Source organism: Adiantum capillus-veneris, chromosome 11, assembly GCF_014529385.1.
Source record: "Adiantum capillus-veneris isolate H3 chromosome 11, ASM1452938v2, whole genome shotgun sequence".
Lineage (NCBI taxonomy): Eukaryota > Viridiplantae > Streptophyta > Polypodiopsida > Polypodiales > Pteridaceae > Adiantum > Adiantum capillus-veneris.
In genome coordinates this window covers 122,167,418-122,186,496 of record NC_140941.1, presented here as the reverse complement: position 1 = coordinate 122,186,496, position 19,079 = coordinate 122,167,418, and the positions used below count along the sequence as shown (strand labels likewise).

General features: G+C 43.4%; 1 protein-coding gene across 7 annotated transcripts; it reads right to left on the bottom strand.

The window, feature by feature from the left end:
* Positions 1 to 627: 627 nt before the first annotated feature.
* On the bottom strand, positions 628 to 3,390 carry LOC147447935 (serine/threonine-protein kinase-like protein At3g51990). 7 transcript variants are annotated; one of them, XM_086523831.1, is made up of 5 exons: positions 2,195 to 3,390; positions 1,612 to 1,627; positions 1,230 to 1,305; positions 1,049 to 1,079; positions 628 to 966 (listed from the first exon to the last, which is right to left on the bottom strand). In XM_086523831.1, exons 1-5 carry the CDS (start codon positions 3,202 to 3,204, stop codon positions 903 to 905), a joined length of 1,197 nt encoding a protein of 398 aa, XP_086379957.1. In that variant the 5' UTR covers positions 3,205 to 3,390; the 3' UTR covers positions 628 to 902. The 7 variants fall into 7 exon arrangements, 1 of the variants encoding a protein (XP_086379957.1); XR_015189657.1 differs by having other exon boundaries at positions 628 to 1,133; positions 1,612 to 1,683; positions 1,872 to 3,384; XR_015189658.1 differs by having other exon boundaries at positions 628 to 1,079; positions 1,612 to 1,683; positions 1,872 to 3,384.
* Between the last annotated feature and the right edge of the window lie 15,689 nt (positions 3,391 to 19,079).

The window sequence follows — 19,079 nt, the reverse complement described above, 5'->3', positions numbered from 1 at the left end:
CTTCATAGAATATAGTTCAAATAAATAAGGCTATTGCATGCGCATAAAAGATTTTCCTACGTTCCAGACGGACGATGCTTAAAAGTTGCATTAGGTCTTATAAAAGGCCAAAGAAATTCACCGTTTCTTTTTTTTTTGTTCCAATCACACAAATCCCGTGCGAGTTGAAGCAAACATTCATGAGCACTACCAAGGTCACTTGGCCGTACTCAAACCCATGACCTGAGTTACGACAGTGAGTGCTCAACCAACCAACCAGTTCACCGTTTTATAAGACACCACTAAAAAATAAAAAAATATACTCTACGTACAAATTCCATCAAAAAGTTGTTCCAATGCTCTCATAGTGCTTTATATGTTTGTGCTCACTGTTCAGGTGATACATTGCAAGAAAAACCTGTCATGCAAGTAATGTTTCTCAACTCAAATGAAATGGTTGATAGAGTCGGCCATTATGCCACTAATCGTAAGATAGAAATCCATTCCCGCTGACAATCAATTGAGTTAACAAGACTTCATTGTTCTTTAGGGTCGTCTACTCTCTGTACACAAGGTTGAAACTTGAGAGAGAGAGAGAGAGAGAGAGAGAGAGAGATTCAATGCACACCATTCCCACTGACAATCAACTGAGTTAACTAGACTTCATTGTCTTCTTTAGGGTTGTCTTCTCTCTGTACACAAGGTTGAAACTTTTGAGAGAGAGAGAGAGAGAGAGAGAGAGAGAGAGAGAGCTGACACGCACACCAAGAGCAGAGGAAATCCTTTTACAAAAAGAACCGCCCTGTCTCGATAATTTGCTTCACATCAGTAAGCCCTGTTATAAACCATGTAGGGCCAAGAGCTCAGAATCTCAAATGAATGTCTCTCACAAGATTGTTGTCGATGGAACCGGAGACCAACATTTATTCCCAGCCAAAATGCTCCAAATTGAGAACTGTAAGCATTCTTGAGTTCCACCTCATCCCACTGGAACATTTTCTGTTTAGCCCAAGCGCGGATATGATACATTTAAGTCTACTTGCTTGCCATTTCAAGGACAGTGCGTTACCTTCCTACTGAAACTCCTTGTCGTCCTGAGCCTAGTCATCAACAAAGTAGCAAAAATGATACCAATCGCACGGCAACGCCAGTAGCTTTGCAAAGAAATAACAACCAATAAGCTTTGCAAAGAATCAATACACCAGTTTCCCAGATATCATTGTACGAACGTTACCATGACGTACGACTACCTTTTTGAGTCTTTTGAAGCATGGAAGGCGTATTAACTCTCATGTCCATCATTGGAGAGCCGTAATATAGCAAGATCTAGCACAAAAAATAAAGGAACCTTAAGCGAATCAGAGTCGATATCTAAAAACCACCCATTAAGCCTCTTAAAGCAAGTCACATGTTGGCCTATTTGTATAGTTGGATCCCCAAATCTCTCTCAATTTTATTCAGCAGTCACAAAAGAGCCAGGCCCTTATTGCATAATCAATTTTGACCAATCAGGCCAGGTGCAGCAAACGTTCATAGGGAACAAGAATCACCTTCTGTTTCCTGATGGTTGCACACGTGCACGGGCCAAAAATCTTTATCGATGAAGTTCGAATAAAGTTGCAACAAGCTTACCTTTAAAAAGTCCTTACTATTGCATTATCATATGCCATTGATTCCAACATGTGCTGCCCATCAGCAAGACGCCTGCACAAACCTCAGATTATAAGCCTTAACCATCCCCGAACATTGATGGGATGACCACAACAATAAGTTCATATTATCTCACGTATGCTATGCAGAGTGAATGGTGCGACGCTGCATTCCCTCGCTCACCAAAGAGTGTTTCGAATAGGGAGGCTGTGAACAAGAAAAAATAGACAATAACAAGTTACCTGCTATGTCACTTGGAAACCAAGCACTTTCCTTTCATGGTGTTGTCAGCTCAAAAAAACCTTTGATGACACAGCTTCATGTAAACTCGTGTCTAAGATGTGGAGTCAGATGAGGCTCCCTCTGCTTTCTCTCAACAGCATCTTCTAGCACATCTACAAAGCTCCTTGAGGGTATATTTTGAGGCACAATCAACCCAAACGTCATGCTTGGTCGCCTACATCTGAATGATTCTTGTCTCGTGTCTACCAGACTTGAATGACATTTCTCTGCACTATCCAAACGGCCATTGTGCACCTTAGATCGGTTAGAGGATATGCTATACCAGTCCAACACCTTTTTCCCGCTCTTCTGTTCAAACAAAGGAACCTTCAAGCTTAACATTTTGAGTTCCTCGGCAACATCTGCCATTGTGGGTCTTCTAGAGCTCAAGCTGTTCAGACAACGCATGCCAACCCGCGCCATATCAAGCACTGCTTTCGAGTTTTGAAATGGAGGCCTCATTCTGGGGTCACAAAGCAGATTGACCTTGTTTTGAAGAATAAGAGGGAGTGCCCAATCAACCACAAATGGAGGATGATGATTAACATCGATGGCTTTTCTGCCTGAGATGATCTCTAAAAGCAGCACCCCAAAACAGAAAACGTCCGTCTTCGCGCATAAATGTTCTGCAGCTTGGTAGTCAGGGTCTTTCACTGCCATGGCCTTATGTGGGCACTTGGCCGATGACGTTTGAGAAGACCTGGAAAACTTCATAGCAAATTCAAATCCACCTAGCTTTGCAGACCATTGATCAGCGATCCACACATTTGATGACTTTACATCCCTGTGAACAATCTGCGAGCGTGCCCTGTGCAAGCCTTGCAACGCAACCGCGACATGATGGGCAATTCGGATTCGGGCAGGCCACTCAATGGGTTTGCAATATTCATTATGCAAGGCATCGGAAAGGTTGCCTCCGGCTGCATGTTCAAGGAGCAATACCCTCTCCGGTGTATCATCAGAAACACCCACAAGATTCAGAAGATAAGGACCCTTGCATGAGGAGAGAATGCTTCGCTCATTTTCAAGAGCTAGCTGTGCATCCCAAAACCTGTCACCGGGCCAAGATCTCTTCACAAAAACGGGGGTTTCATTCAAAAGCTTTGCAACAAAAATCTGAAACAGGGTGGCATTTGCAATCAAGAAACGACTGTCGAATGCATAAGTGGCGAGGTATACGTGATGAAGCTTGAATCTGGGAATGCCAGGCAGGCTACCTTCTCTGCGAGGTCCATGAACGCCATGGTTTCTGCGAGAGAGTGACAAAGTAGAAGGGACTGCAGCGCCGCCCATCTTGTGAGCCGCAGAGGTTTCAGGGAGAACCCATCGTCTCACTAACCCGCCATGCCAAGCCACTGTGTACAATTTGCCTTCCACGCGGAGAGAAACGGACGATTTGTGAGCTTCAATGGACGCTCGAACTCATGGCTGATAAAATCTCCGTTCTAGAGGGGCAGGACCGTATAGTGAGAAGGGCCCAATGCTGGGTTCACGAAGAAAGAGGGGCTGAGAGAGGCCATCAACTCTTCCGGGGGGGGGGGGTTTGGAAAGAAAAATGGAGGGCACGATGGAAGAGTGCTTCAACTTCAACCAATCAACTTTCGCCATGGAGCATTGATGCCCCTTTGCAATTTTCTTCCGCCACTTAGTCTAAACCGACCCTAAGGCAGTGTTCAGACGAGCCCGACAGAAATGCACATACTTTGTGCTGCCTCCGAGTGCCTTGTTCACACAGGGCGGATGTCATAATAATCAATATCTAATTCTCCTAAATGATTTTCTCATATTAAACTGATCATTTAATGTGGGGAAGTGCCAAGGGAGAAAAAGCTAGAATATTGGTTAAGTTAGCAGACCGGCCACAGTAGGGATCCAAAGGAGGGAAAATAGGGATCCAAAGGGGGGGCCATCTGCAAAAGAGCTATGTGAAACAACGGGCTAAAAAGACCCTAAGGTTCAGCCCATTAAGACTTCCAAAATGCTAAGGTTCCAAAATTCAAAGGTTGTGTCCAAAGGTCAACCTTAGGGAAAATTGGATGCTTAGTGTGTGCCCAAAAAGTCTTTCTACATCCCTACATGGGAGGGGGCGAGCCCCAAAGCTAGGGGATGAGAGAGAAAACCACACACACACACACAGGCTCCCTTTACACAAAGGGAATGAGGGACACATGTCAGCTCCCTAGGCCAGATGCCCACAAGGTATGCCCAATTCCTATTGGAAGACCCTTGAAGTGGACCAATGAGAATTAGGCTAGAGTAAATCTAGTTTAATTAATTTAAAAATATTTAATAAAAGAAACCAATAAGAATTAAGTGTCCTAGAAGACTATTGGGCAGTCTCCCAAGGGGTCCAATGAGCATTCAGGAGCCCCATGGCTTGCCTGATTCCTATTGGCCAGGAGGCAAAGGGGTCCAATGAGAGTTTAGTTTAATTATTTAATTATCTAAAGCTCTCACAAAAGGGGAAAGGGGGACACATGTCAGAAGGCTATCACTTATGCTGCTTAATCCCTATTGGCTTGACCTGGGGAGGTCCAATGAGGCAAAAGCCAGACTAATTTAGCAGCTAGGGCTCGCCCAAGAGAGAGAGGGGGCTGATTTTTGCTTGGCATTGACACACACACTCTCACACTTGACCATGTGTGAAGGGAAGATACTCTATCTCCTCCCAAGCTTTAATGGAGAGCTCATCACCTACTCCAAGCTTGTGAGATAGAAGCCTACATCAACACTCTCTTGGCATGTGGATGCAAATCCAACCAAGAGCCAAGCTTCAATGCATGCTCATCTTCTCTACCAAGCTAATTACTAAGCTAAGCTATGCTAATATGAGTGATTATGTGAGGAGATGTACTTCTTTCTCGTAAGATACTTCTTTTTCCTCTCAATCTACTCTCATACCCTGCTAGCTCTCACCATCTTCGAAGGTGTGTGAGGTCTTGGGTCTGAGAACGGGGATAATTCAAGTTGTGATTGATTAAGTGTTTTGCTTGGTGTATGAAGCTTCCATCTTCATTGCACTAGCTCGTCTTGAAGGAACACAAAGAATTGTATTGTACAATGTCTCTCTTGATGGGAGAAACCATAATACAAAGCCTTTTGGAGGGGGGACCGGCTCCATGCAAATCCGGTCCTCAACTGTTGTCAATAGCTTAATTGCTCTCTCTTTTGAAAGTATTGTCGATGCTATCTAACTAGGTGTTATGCTTTTTGTTGCTCTCTCCACCCAAGCACTCTTGTAATTCTCATTAGGAATCTATTCTAATGAAATGCCCACTATGTTCATGCTAATTTCCGCTACACATAAGATTTTAGGCCATTAAATGTTACATTGGTATCAGAGCTCAAGGTTTCTCTTTTCTTGCTCAAGAAGGGAGGTCCTCAAGCTAGCTACAAATGGTTGGTATTATTAATTGCCTGTGAGTAAGTAGAATAGGGATTTTTCAGCCTTGCAGTGCGCCTGCCTTTGTGCAGTTAACGGGGCATCACCGTCGAGAGCTATGGTCTTAATAGTGGAGTCCTACGGGGCTTGCCTACGGCTTAACCACTATTGAGCTATTAGAAGCTTGACAGGAGCCGGTGCTGTTTTGGTGTCGAAAGACCCTCTCTTCTATTCCTTGCAATTAATGGTATTCGAGCCGCGGGTACAGTAGCTTGAGTGCTTTTTCTAAAGGGGTAAAGAGGAGTAGCAACTAGGGCTTGAAGTGCCAAAGTACACCTAAAAAGTTTACACCTAAAAGTTGTTAGAATGGCTGACAATATTAAAGAGAGTGAAATTAATGTTGATAACTTTGATTTTGCTCATGAGCAAGCTACTAATGATGCTTCAATGCTTGTTAATTATCTTGTTTCTAGGCTTCAACAAGCCATGGGCAATCCATCTCTCCAAAGTGAAGTGCAACGGCAGCTCCGTGCTCACGGGATTCTCCAAGCTCATCACCATGACGAGAGAACACCTAGGAAGCCTCCTTGTGAGACTACCAAAAGAGGTCTCTCTCCGATTCGGGAAGAAGAAGAGAATCCATATGAAGGGCTCAAGAACTTACTTCTTGATGATGCATCTCCTTCCCAAAGGAGAACTCAAGAGCCTCCACCGAAGGAACGAGAAAGAAGCGAGTCTCCCGCCACCTCGGCGGAGATGGCTCCACGAAGACGGCGGGCTAAACGCTCTCCATCACCACCAAAGCGGAGAAGACCATCACACTCTTCTCCACGCCATAATTCAAAGAGGGATGATAAAAAGCAAGAGAAGAAAAAGGCGAGAAAGAGGACACCCTCTTCTCCATCTTCTTTATCCTCTTCCTCTTATGAAAGCTATGGTGAAGACGACAAAGATCAAGACAAGAAAAAGGCGAGAAAGAGGTCACCCTCTTCTCCACCTTCTTCAAATTCTTCATCTTCTGAAGAAAGTGATGGTGCAACTTTTGAACCATCAAAAAGAAGAGGCCATAGGAAATCCTATGCCGCATGGAAGAGGTCGTCCAAGCTGAAGAAATTCAAAGAGGGAGGGAAGAGCATCTCTTTCCTTACCTATGATGGCACCTTCGGTGCTACAGACAAAGTTTTGGCCTTTATCCAGCAATTCGATGCGGCGTTTGGAGATGAGGGCTTCACGGAGTCCTCTAAGCTACGCCATGTAGCTATGCACTTTCAAAAGTCCGCCAGACAATGGTGGTCTAGCTTACGAGCCAACGGTGAAGCTCCACGAACATGGAAGGCTTTAAGAGCTTCCATTATGAAGCAGTTTTTGGCCACCGATGCCAAAGACAAAGTACTCACCGAATGGCGAAGCTTAAAGCTCTCTCCCAATGAATCCATCCACAAATATGTAGACAAGTTTTGGGACCTACAACTCAAAGCCACTGTCTTCAAAAAGTTGGATTTTGGAGAGCAAAAGCAACAATTTTGTGCGGGCTTAACCGAAGAAATGGCGGAGTATGTCAACTCCCAAAGGCCACGTACCATATCGGCGGTAATACACCATACTATGGTGGCCTCGCGAATCAATTTCCAAACGGGGGGTAAAAGAAATAATAAGCCCCCGGAAAAACAAAGGTTCCAATTGAGCCTAAGGGGAAGGACAATGTCCCAAAAGTCTCCTAAGGGCAATTTAACAAAGCTAAAGAGAAGGGAGTTTACAAAGGAAAGAATAAACTCTCTCCTGAAGAGCTTGAGCGTTATCGTAAAGATAACCGGTGTTTCAAGTGCGGCAACAAGGGCATGCGTACCGCGCTTGTCCCCAAAAGAACAACTGCCAAGATCCTCCTAGAGCTTCTTTGGTTGAAATCCAAGAGGAGGAGATTCACCAAACTCACCACAAAGGATCTCCTCTATGCCATGCTTGGGGAAAGGTAAGAGAACATGATGCTTTTATTCTCTTTGACCCTGGTTCTACTCACAATTTCATATCTATGGAGTTAGCCACCAAGCTAGCATACAATCCTACGAGATGGGAGATATCCTACCCGCAGACAGTGCCTTCAAGGGGCAAGAAGCTTCAGTCACTCCCTTAATCGGGAAATTGAGGCTTCATGTCCAAGGCTATGTGGACAAAGAGGATTTCTTTATCTCTCCTCTCAAGCATGAGGATGTATCCTAGGGGCACCATGGTTTGACCGCCTGGCTGCCCATGTTAAATTTCCTGAAAGGAGAATCTCCTTTAAGTTCAGGGAAAAGGACATGTATATAGATGCTAGGGAGATGGGTAACACCATCCCCATTGTACATACACCAGCTTTCAACAAGTCAATAAAGAGCTCTATTTCCGTGTACATGATTTTTGTTAAAGATTCTCAAAATGAACCTAATGCTTTAGCAAAAGAAAATAAAAGCAACCAAAAGGAATTAGAGTTATCCAATTTTCTCAAGGGTTTCAAGATGTCTTTATTGACGACATCCCTTCTGAGCTACCTCCTAAACGAGGTAATGACGACCATGCAATTGAACTTCTTCCAGGAAGTTCACCGCCTAACAAACCTCCTTATAGAGTTTCTCAAGCTCAACAAGAGGAGATTATGCGGCAAGTGCATGAGTTAATTGAGAAGGGCATGGTTAGGCCTAGCTCATCTCCATTTTGCTCACCTGTGCTATTAGTGCAAAAGAAAGACGGCACATATCGTATGTGTGTCGACTATAGAGCACTAAATAGGATCACTATCAAGAATAGGTTTCCCGTTCCACAGGTAGAAGACCTATTTGATAAGCTACAAGGATCGACCTACTTCAGTAGGATTGACCTAAAAAGTGGCTATCATCAAATAAGGATAGTTGATCAAGACATTGTAAAGACCGCATTTCGTACTACATTTGGTCTTTACGAATACATTGTCATGCCTTTTGGCTTGACTAATGCACCAGCCACATTTAACCGCTTGATGGAGAAGCTGTTCAGACCTCATCGAACCTTCACTGGAGTGTTCTTTGATGATATTATCATCTACTCTAATTCATTAGAGGAACATAAGCAACACCTCCAGGTAATATTTCAAGTTTTAAGAGAGAATAAACTTTATGTTAATTGAAAGAAAAGTGAATTTTTCTTGCAAGAGATTCAATATTTAGGTCACATTATCTCTCAAGATGGAATCCAAATGGATCCATCCAAGTTAGAGGTAATAAAAGGATGGCCTAAACCCAGGAATCTTCATGAACTAAGAAGCTTTATAGGTATGTGTGCATACTATAGACGCTTCATAGAAAAGTTCTCACAAATTGCGGGACCATTACATGACCTAACAAAGAAAAATGTTAGGTATACGTGGTCTGCTAAGGAGAACAATGCTTTCGAAAAGCTTAAAGAAAAGCTTATCTCTCAACCTGTGCTTACACTACCGATCTCTCAAAACCATTTGAGGTCCAATGTGATGCTTGTGGTGATTGCCTTGGGGCTGTTTTGCTCCAAGAAGGCACGCCATAGGCTATGAGAGTCGAAGGCTCGACCTGTTGAGCAAGCTCTAGGCATATACGAAAAAGAACTCCTTGCAGTTCTACATGCCTTAGACTCATGGAAGCACTATTTATTGGGGACTCCTTTCATTCTGCGAACGGATCACCAAAGTCTTAAGTACTTCATGACGCAGACCAAGCTCTCCGACAAACAAATGAGGTGGCAAATTTCCTTTCGCAATTTCATTTTCATATTGCTCACATTGCTGGCAAGCATAATCAAGTAGCCGATGCACTCTCAAGACGACCGAGAGTGAATGCGGTTTCCATAGCAACTCACAATGATCTATCTTTAATGATAGATGAGTATGCTATTGATCCCGATTTTAGAGATGTGATTTCAGCCCTTGCATTAGGGAAGAAAGAAGAACCATTTACTTTACAAGATGGTTATCTTCTCTATGGCAATAGACTATGCGTTACTAACTCACTACGTGAGAAAGTAATGTATGAATCTCATGCTCCCCCATATGCGGGGCATAGAGGGATTCAGTCTACCCTAAAGGGAATTGAAACATATTTCTATTGGCCTACCATGAAAGTGAACATACATGAGTATGTTTCCAAATGTGTGGTATGTCAAAAGACAAAATTTGATAGAGGGAAGCAACTTGGATTGCTTCAACCCTTGCCAATCCCTAATTCACCATGGGAGAGCATATCCATGGATTTTATCTTTGGATTGCCTAAGTCTATCCATGGGAATACGGGAATATGGACGATAGTAGACAGGTTCAGTAAACAAGCTCATTTTATACCTGTCAAAAAGACTATCAAAGCCCATCAAATGGCAACCCTCTTCATTTCACAAATTTTCAAGTACCATGGCTTGCCAATATCCATAGTGTCGGATAGAGATCCTAGAATGACCAGTAATTTTTGGAAGGGTCTCTTTGAGAATTTAGGAACAAGGCTAAACTTCTCTTCGGCCTATCATCCACAAACTGATGGCCAAAGTGAAATAGCTAACCTAACTATTCTCGATCTACTAAAAGCCTATGTAACGGAAGTAGATCAAAGATCCCAATGGAGAAGTACTTACCCTTAGTAGAGTATGCTTACAATAACACTGTACATACTTCTACAGGAAAAGCACCTTTCGAGGTAATTGAGGGAAGATCAAAAAGTCCCTTGCTACTTAAGGTACATGGGAAGATCTTCGCTGCAGATGAGTATAGCCGAGACCTACAAGAATCTTTCCAAAAGATTAAGGATGCTATCTCTATCTCACAGCAAAGGCAAAAGGCGGCTGCTGACAAGCACAGAAGAGCCCAAGCCTTTAAAGAAAACGATTGGGTCTTGTTAAAGTTTCCCAAGGCTCGATTAAGGCACACGACGGGCAAGAATCCTACGGGCCACCAAAAGTACTATGCTAAACTAGCAAAAAGGTACTATGGTCCCTTCCAGATTCTTAGGCCAATCAATGAGATGGCCTATCAACTTAAGTTGCCCAATCATTGGCTCATACACAATGCTTTTCATGTGAGCCTCTTAAAGCCTTACAAAGGAGAGCCACCTCAAGAACCAACTATTGAAGACCCACCGGAGATCGAGGACCACGAGGAGGTGCTGCAGCCCGAGTCCATTCTCCGACATGAAGACAAGGTATTAAGAGGCGGTAAGACTATCCGACGATATCTTATTAAGTTTAAGAATTATCCTTTTGAAGATGCTAGATGGATGCAAGGCATACAATTAAAGGATAACCTAAACCTTGTCAATGCTTACAATGCTTCCCAAGAGTAAGCAAATGTACAAAATGTTAAAAATGAACAAAAAGTTTTGTCTTATAAGACTCTCTTTTTCTTTATTTGTGCACAAAAATGAAGTAGTATGCATGCTTAGATCAAGTTTGCGGAGACGACGTCTCCCGAACACCAAGTAGAGCTTGTCACTCTACTATGGAAGACTGATAGGACTAATGTGCAGCATGCTTGCGGCAGCCTCAGGCTCTCAAGCCCCCAAATGGACTAGTCATCCATTATGGAATGATGTCGTAGGGTACATAGGGATCCTCTACCCGCTAAGAAAAAGACTCATGCATATGCTTTATCTTCTCTACACCATAGTCGAGGACGACTATGATTTCAAGAGAGAGGTAATGTCATAATAATCAATATCTAATTCTCCTAAATGATTTTCTCATATTAAACTGATCATTTAATGTGGGGAAGTGCCAAGGGAGAAAAAGCTAGAATATTGGTTAAGTTAGCAGACCGGCCACAATAGGGATCCAAAGGAGGGAAAATAGGGATCCAAAGGGGGGGCCATCTGCAAAAGAGCTATGTGAAACAACGGGCTAAAAAGACCCTAAGGTTCAGCCCATTAAGACTTCCAAAATGCTAAGGTTCCAAAATTCAAAGGTTGTGTCCAAAGGTCAACCTTAGGGAAAATTGGATGCTTAGTGTGTGCCCAAAAAGTCTTTTCTACATCCCTACATGGGAGGGCGAGCCCCAAAGCTACGGGATGAGAGAGAAAACCACACACACACACACACAGGCTCCCTTTACACAAAGGGAATGAGGGACACATGTCAGCTCCCTAGGCCAGATGCCCACAAGGTATGCCCAATTCCTATTGAAGACCCTTGAAGTGGACCAATGAGAATAGGCTAGAGTAAATCTAGTTTAATTAATTTAAAAACATTTAATAAAAGAAACCAATAAGAATTAAGTGTCCTAGAAGACTATTGGGCAGTCTCCCAAGGGGTCCAATGAGCATTCAGGAGCCCCATGGCTTGCCTGATTCCTATTGGCCAGGAGGCAAAGGGGTCCAATGAGAGTTTAGTTTAATTATTTAATTATCTAAAGCTCTCACAAAAGGGGAAAGGGGGACACATGTCAGAAGGCTATCACTTATGCTGCTTAATCCCTATTGGCTTGACCTGGGGAGGTCCAATGAGGCAAAAGCCAGACTAATTTAGCAGCTAGGGCTCGCCCAAGAGAGAGAGGGGGCTGATTTTTGCTTGGCATTGACACACACACTCTCACACTTGACCATGTGTGAAGGGAAGATACTCTATCTCCTCCCAAGCTTTAATGGAGAGCTCATCACCTACTCCAAGCTTGTGAGATAGAAGCCTACATCAACACTCTCTTGGCATGTGGATGCAAATCCAACCAAGAGCCAAGCTTCAATGCATGCTCATCTTCTCTACCAAGCTAATTACTAAGCTAAGCTATGCTAATATGAGTGATTATGTGAGGAGATGTACTTCTTTCTCGTAAGATACTTCTTTTTCCTCTCAATCTACTCTCATACCCTGCTAGCTCTCACCATCTTCGAAGGTGTGTGAGGTCTTGGGTCTGAGAACGGGGATAATTCAAGTTGTGATTGATTAAGTGTTTTGCTTGGTGTATGAAGCTTCCATCTTCATTGCACTAGCTCGTCTTGAAGGAACACAAAGAATTGTATTGTACAATGTCTCTCTTGATGGGAGAAACCATAATACAAAGCCTTTTGGAGGGGGGACCGGCTCCATGCAAATCCGGTCCTCAACTTTGTCAATAGCTTAATTGCTCTCTCTTTTGAAAGTATTGTCGATGCTATCTAACTAGGTGTTATGCTTTTTGTTGCTCTCTCCACCCAAGCACTCTTGTAATTCTCATTAGGAATCTATTCTAATGAAATGCCCACTATGTTCATGCTAATTTCCGCTACACATAAGATTTTAGGCCATTAAATGTTACAGCGGAGGTAGTACTCCATTAGCACAATGTGCAGCATCTCCTGAGTAGCAGCCCACCAATACTTCTATTGGCTGCAAGGAAATCGTTTAGAGCTCGAGCTCTATTGTCCGCATTTCACGTTGATAAAGGAAGCGGCAGTTTTGCTCTTCCGAAGGGGGAAGAGGGGGGGGGGGGGGGGGGTTCAAGGGGGGCCCAATTTTGGGTGGTCGCCCAATTTTTTCTGAAAATGGGCTACGTTTTTGTTGCCCAGTGTGAGTGCACCAACAGGGACTCTCGCACCTGCACCTGTCTCTTTCACCACCCCATATGAACCAACCTAATCACCCCCCAATAATCACACAAAAGCGCTTGAAATGTTGGCCTATTGCAGCTGACGTGGGCTCTTTCTGATTTTGGGTTACTGTTAAAGTTAGAGCATCTCAAGTGATTGGCCCAATGTGATCCCAATATTCATTTTGGCTTTAGGTATTTATTATACTTTTTTTATGAACATAAAATTGTATCTAAAAGTGGAGGAGTTACAAGTGTACCTCACAGGTAGGGAGAGAGGCATCCCATAAAAGAAACAAGAAGCAACATATGGCAATGAAGATATGCTTGTAAGCTTGTGATCTTGCAAACATGTCCCGTTGTGGAACTTGAGGTTTTCCTACTTTTTCTCTTGCTAGACTCAAAGAAATGAAGCCATTTTACATTTATTTTACTTATTTTTCAAAGTCTTGGGAAGGGAAATTTAGTGAGGGGGTTCTTAAGGGCCCCTAGGCTACCAACACTTAGCCCCCATTGTATAATCACTAATTCATTGCCAAGTTGATTGGTTCTACATTTCTCTCTCTCTTTCTTTCTCTTGTGTATTCTCCCCATTGCTCTACTCTTCTGCATCGTCAACTTTGACATGGTATCACATCCCTTAGCTCAATGATCGCAAGGGAAGGGAACCGCACTATGAAGAAGAGGAATAGAAGAAGCTCTAGACAAAACATTTCCAAAATGCAGGTAAGTGAAGCACCGGGAGCTGTGGTCAATGGCATACTGAAACGCTCAGAAAATTTGGATAGATCTGTGTTTCCTACAGTGTTTTGATAGCTCATCTCTGCTACCATGCCCTCTTTCTTCCCCTCCCAACACAATCTTGATAGATTATAGAGCAAAGTCCTCATCCACCACACCTGATGCCAATCAAGGGCGGTGCTCAAACTAATCCTCAATAGCTCTTGCCAAAACACATCACACATAGAATCCGACGATAGTCGAACCCTAGAAATCTACCTCAGTCCCCCCCCCCCCCCCCTTTCTACCCCCCAAACCTTGTTATAAGTGCTTGATTCATCCCTACAATAGACCAAATTGAAGCTAGCCATTGTAGACAGCGGGAATGGTTTTGCCAGTCAAAGGCGCCTGGTCTAGTATTTCCCAAAGGCAGTTACTACAATGTCATAAAATCTAATATCTAACTAACCCAAATGATTTTCTCATATTAAATTGATCACTTAATGTGGGAGAATAAACGGGAACAAGTGTTAAGATATAGGTATGTGCTTTTAGATCTATCTCAACACGGGGCCAATGTAAAGGGGCCCAAAAGGGAGATGGTCTATCAAAGAGCAAGGCTAACCAATGGAGCATAAGACCTTAGGGTTAGCTTCATTGAAGACCTCCAATAAATATGTGTAAAAGTCCTTTTGACCTTAAGTAAGCTAAGGCTGAGCTTGAGGTGGGAACCCGGCCCAAGCTCGAGGTGCTTGTCCTGCTTGAGGTGCTTGTCATGCTTGAGGTGTTTTTCATGCTTGAGGTGCTTGATTAAGATGCTTGAGGTGCTTGACTGGCTCCATGCTTGAGGTGCTTGACTTGCTGCATGATTAAGGTACTTGAGGTGCCTTGAGAAGCTTGCCTGAGATGCTTGTGGGAACACCCCCTAGTTCAAGTGCTTTGTCATGCTTGATGAGTAAGGTGCTTGATCACCTAAAGTCAAAATCAATCCTACAAGAGGGGGGGCGAGCCCTTTTCCTAGGGCTAGAGAGAGAACACCCACTCACACACACAAGGGAAGCCCCAACTTGAAGAGGCAGCAAGGACACATGTCAGGCCCCTACCCATGTTACCTTCATGTGTTGCTTGAAGCCTATTGGCTAAGCTTCAAAGGGGTCCAATGATAAATTACATGAATTATCTAATTGTTTTAGCATTTATCAAGTCCTCTCTCTCAAAGGGGAAAGGGGGACACTTGTCCCAAGGCTACCCATGTTGCTTGTAATGGCTCCTGCTTGTGATTGGCTAGGCCTGGAGGGGTCCAATGAGCTTCAGGCATGAGCTACAAGGGGGGTCGACCCAAGCAAGCTAGGGGGGTGCCTAGGGGGTATACTCACCCACACACACTCACAATCACTCTCATTGTGTGCTATGCAAAGTGCAAGAGCTCCCTCTCTAAGCAAGTAGAGGTTGAGAGCCTACACCAACACTCTTGGCTATGGAGTGCAAATCCAACCAAGAGCCATGCTTCAATGCTTAAGCTTGCCATCTCCTTCTTCTTCATTACTATGCTATTATGTATGCTAGCAACAAGAGTATGATAAGTGAGGAACTAATTCTTTCTCCTACGAAATGTTTCTTCTTCCTCTTCCCTACCCTCATTCCCTGCTAGCTCTCTCCACCTTCGAAGGTGTTTGAGGTCTTGGGACTGAGGCTTGGGATAGTTAAAGCTTTCTTCAAGTTTATGTTATGTTTGTGGTGCATGAAGCCTTCCATCTTCATGGCATCACCTAGGTCACAAGGAACACAAAGACTGTATTGTAACAAGTCTCTCTTTATGGGAGAAATCATAATACAAATGCCTATTGGAGGGGGGACCGGCTCCACATAAATCCGGTCCTCAATTGTTGTCATGTTCTCTAAACTCTCTCTCTTGCAAAAGTATTGTCTATGCCAAGTTAACTAATTGCTATGATTATGTTGCTATCTTCAATTATGTCTACCCGCTATGCTCACAAAATCATTTCTTGAAAGTACTCTCATTAAATTCCGCTATTCTCAAATTGAATAGGCAAATTCCATTACATTGGTATCAGAGCATTTGGTTTCTCTTTTCTTGCTTAAGAAGAGAGGTCCTTAAGTAGCCTATAAATGGTTGATGTTGTTAATTATAATAGAGTAAGTGGAACTGGGATCTAATACCGGTTTTGTTAAGCCCACTATGTGGGGGATGGTGCACACCTCGGGAGCTTTGGACTTAATAATGGAGTCTTTTTAGACTTGCCTACGGCTTTACCATTATTGAGCCATAAGAAGTCCGAAAGGAGCTAGCCCTTGGCAACTCTGCTATGTTAGACCTACTCCTCTACTCTCTATAATTAACCACTTTGAGCCGTGGGTGTAGATACTTAAGAGCCGATTTTCAAAGGCTAAGAGGAGTGGCAACTAAGGTTTTGAATTGCCAAAGCATACACTAAGTACATACATAAAATTTTGTTACATGGCTGACAATAATCAAGAGAGTAGAATGAACATTGATAGCTTTGATTTTGCACATGAAGGTGCTAATGATGATGCTCCCATGTTTGTGAATTATCTTGTGACTAGGTTGCAACAAGCTATGGGCAACCCTACCTTGCAAGCCGAAGTTACTCAACAACTTCGTGCTTATGGAATTTCCCTTCCTCTCCAAGAGGAGAGAGAGCTTAGGAGGCCTCTTGAAGAGACCCCCAAAAGAAGACTCTCTCCCATTCGAGAGGAGGAATCCAAAGAGAAAGAAAGCAATGAAAGTCTAAGTTCTTCTGAAGATGTGGCTCCACGAAGAAGGCGGTCTAGACGATCGCCTACTCCTCCCAAGAGGAAAAGAGCAACCCATAGTCCTTCTCCTCATCACTCTCAAAGGCAAGAGAGGAAACAAAGGAAGAAAAGGGCTAGGAAGAGGTCACCCTCTTCTCCTTCTTCTTCACCTTCCTTCTCTTCCGATGAAAGTTATGGCTATTCTCCTAGAGAATACAAGAGGGGAGGGCATCGCAAATCATTTCCTGCATGGCGAAGGTCACAAAAGCTAAAGAAGTTCAAGGAGGGAGGAAAGAGTATCTCTTTTCTCACCTACGATGGCACCTTTGGTGCTACCGACAAAGTGTTGGCCTTCATCCAGCAATTTGATGCGGCCTTTGGGGACGAGGGCTTCACAGAGTCCTCCAAGCTACGCCATGTAGCTATGCACTTCCAAAAATCAGCTCGTCAATGGTGGGCTAGCCTTCGTGGCAATGGAGAAGCCCCAAAGACATGGAAAACTCTACGAGTTTCCATCATGAAGCAATTTCTTCCAAGCGATACTAAAGATAAAGTTCTTACCGAATGGCGCGGCTTGAAGCTCCTCTCTCATGAGTCTATCAACAAGTATGTAGATAAGTTTTGGGATTTACATCTCAAAGCTACTGTCTTTCAAAGGATAGACTTTGCCGAGCAAAGACAACAATTCTGTGCGGGATTACCTGAAGAGATGGCCGAATATATCAACTCTCAACGGCCCGGTACTATTACCGAAGTAATCCACCACACCATGGTTGCTTCACGCATCAATTTCCATCAAGGGGCTAGACGTAATGTCAAGCCCATGGAAAACAAAGATAAAAATGATGCAAAGGGGAAATCCAATGCTCAAAATAATTCCCAAGGCACTTCCAACAACAACAACAACAATCGGTCCAAGGAGAAGGGAGTTTACAAAGGTAAAAAAAAACTCTCTCCTGAAGAGCTTGAAGCTTTTCGCAAGGACCATAAGTGTTTCAAGTGTGGGGAGCAAGGACATGGCTATCGTTCTTGCCCCAAGAAGAATACTCGCAATGAGACTCCTAGGGCTTCCACCATCGAAGCTCCAAAAGAGGATGCTCATTGCAAAGGATCATCACTCTCCTATGCTTGGGGAAAGGTAAGAGAGCATGATGCCTTCATCTTGTTTGATCCTGGCTCTACTCTCAACTTCATATCAATAGAGTTGGCCACCAAGTTGGGCATTCAAGCTTTTGAGATGGGAGATATAGTAACAGCTGATGCAGCTTTCAAGGGACAACAAGCCTCCGTTACTCCCTTGATTGGGAAGTTGAGGCTTCATGTCCAAAGCTATGTCGACAAAGAAGACTTCTTCATCTCTCCCCTCCAACATCAGGATGTTATCCTAGGGGCACCATGGTTTGATCGCATGGCTGCCAACATGAAGTTCCCTGAAAGGAGAATTTACTTCACCTACAGGGGAAAGAACATGTATATAGATGCTAGTGAGCGTGGTCGCACTATTCCACTTGTAAATCCTCTTTCTTTTGATAAATCAATGAAGAGCTCAGTTTCTGCGTACATGATTTATGTCAAAGAGTCTCTAAAAGCTAATAATGTTTCATCAAATGAAAATGATAGGAATCAAGAAGAGTTAGACTTGTCTACTTTTCTAAAAGGATTCCAAGATGTGTTCATCGATGATATCCCTATGGACCTACCTCCAAAACGAGGGGATGATGACCATCGTATTGAGCTCCTTCCAGGAAGCTCACCGCCTAACAAACCTCCTTATCGAGTCTCACAAGCTCAACAAGAGGAGATCATGAGGCAAGTACAAGAGCTGGTAGACAAAGGGATGGTGAGGCCTAGTTCCTCTCCCTTTTGTTCTCCAGTCCTTTTAGTACAAAAGAAAGATGGTACATACCGTATGTGTGTGGACTATCGAGCACTAAACCATATCACTATCAAAAACAGATTTCCTGTACCTCGGGTAGAAGATCTGTTTGATAAGCTACAAGGCTCTACCTACTTCAGTAGGATTGACCTTAAGAGTGGCTATCATCAAATAAGGATAGTGGATGAGGATATCTTAAAGACCGCGTTTCGCACAACATTTGGTCTTTATGAATATCTAGTCATGCCTTTTGGCTTGACTAATGCACCAGCTACGTTCAATCGTTTGATGGAGAAAATTTTTAGACCATATCGAAAATTCACTGGAGTGTTCTTCGATGATATCATCATCTACTCCAAGTCTTTGGAGGAACATAAGCAACATCTCCAAGTGATTTTTCAAGCCTTGAGGGAGAACAAACTTTTTCTCAACCAAAAGAAAAGTGAATTCTTCCTTCAAGAGATTCAATATCTAGGCCATATTATCTCTCACGATGGTATTCGTATGGATCCATCAAAGTTAGAGGTAATAAAATCATGGCCTAACCCAAGGAATCTACATGAGCTAAGAAGCTTTATTGGTATGTGTGCATACTATAGACGCTTCATAGCAAAATTCTCTCAAGTAGCAGGACCACTACACGACTTAACCAAGAAGAACGTTAAGTTTGTATGGTCTGCTAAGGAGCAAAATGCTTTTCAAAAACTCAAAGAGAAGCTTACTTCCCAACCAGTCCTCGTGCTTCCGGATCTCTCAAAGCCATTTGAGGTCCAATGTGATGCTTGTGGTGATTGCCTTGGAGCAGTTTTGCTTCAAGAAGGGCATGCCATAGCATATGAGAGCCGAAGGCTCAATGGTGATGAACGAGTCTTGGGCATTTATGAGAAAGAGCT

What these genes read in the sequence shown, in the direction of transcription:
- LOC147447935 (XM_086523831.1), bottom strand. Translation starts at nt 3,204, where the DNA reads ATGGGCGGCGCTGCAGTCCCTTCTACTTTGTCACTCTCTCGCAGAAAC. An exon ending in GCTTCAAAAGACTCAAAAAG is followed by an intron (nt 1,080 to 1,229) that starts GTAGTCGTACGT and finishes GTTGATGACTAG; the next exon opens with GCTCAGGACGACAAGGAGTT. An exon ending in CAAGGAGTTTCAGTAGGAAG is followed by an intron (nt 967 to 1,048) that starts GTAACGCACTGT and finishes AAAATGTTCCAG; the next exon opens with TGGGATGAGGTGGAACTCAA.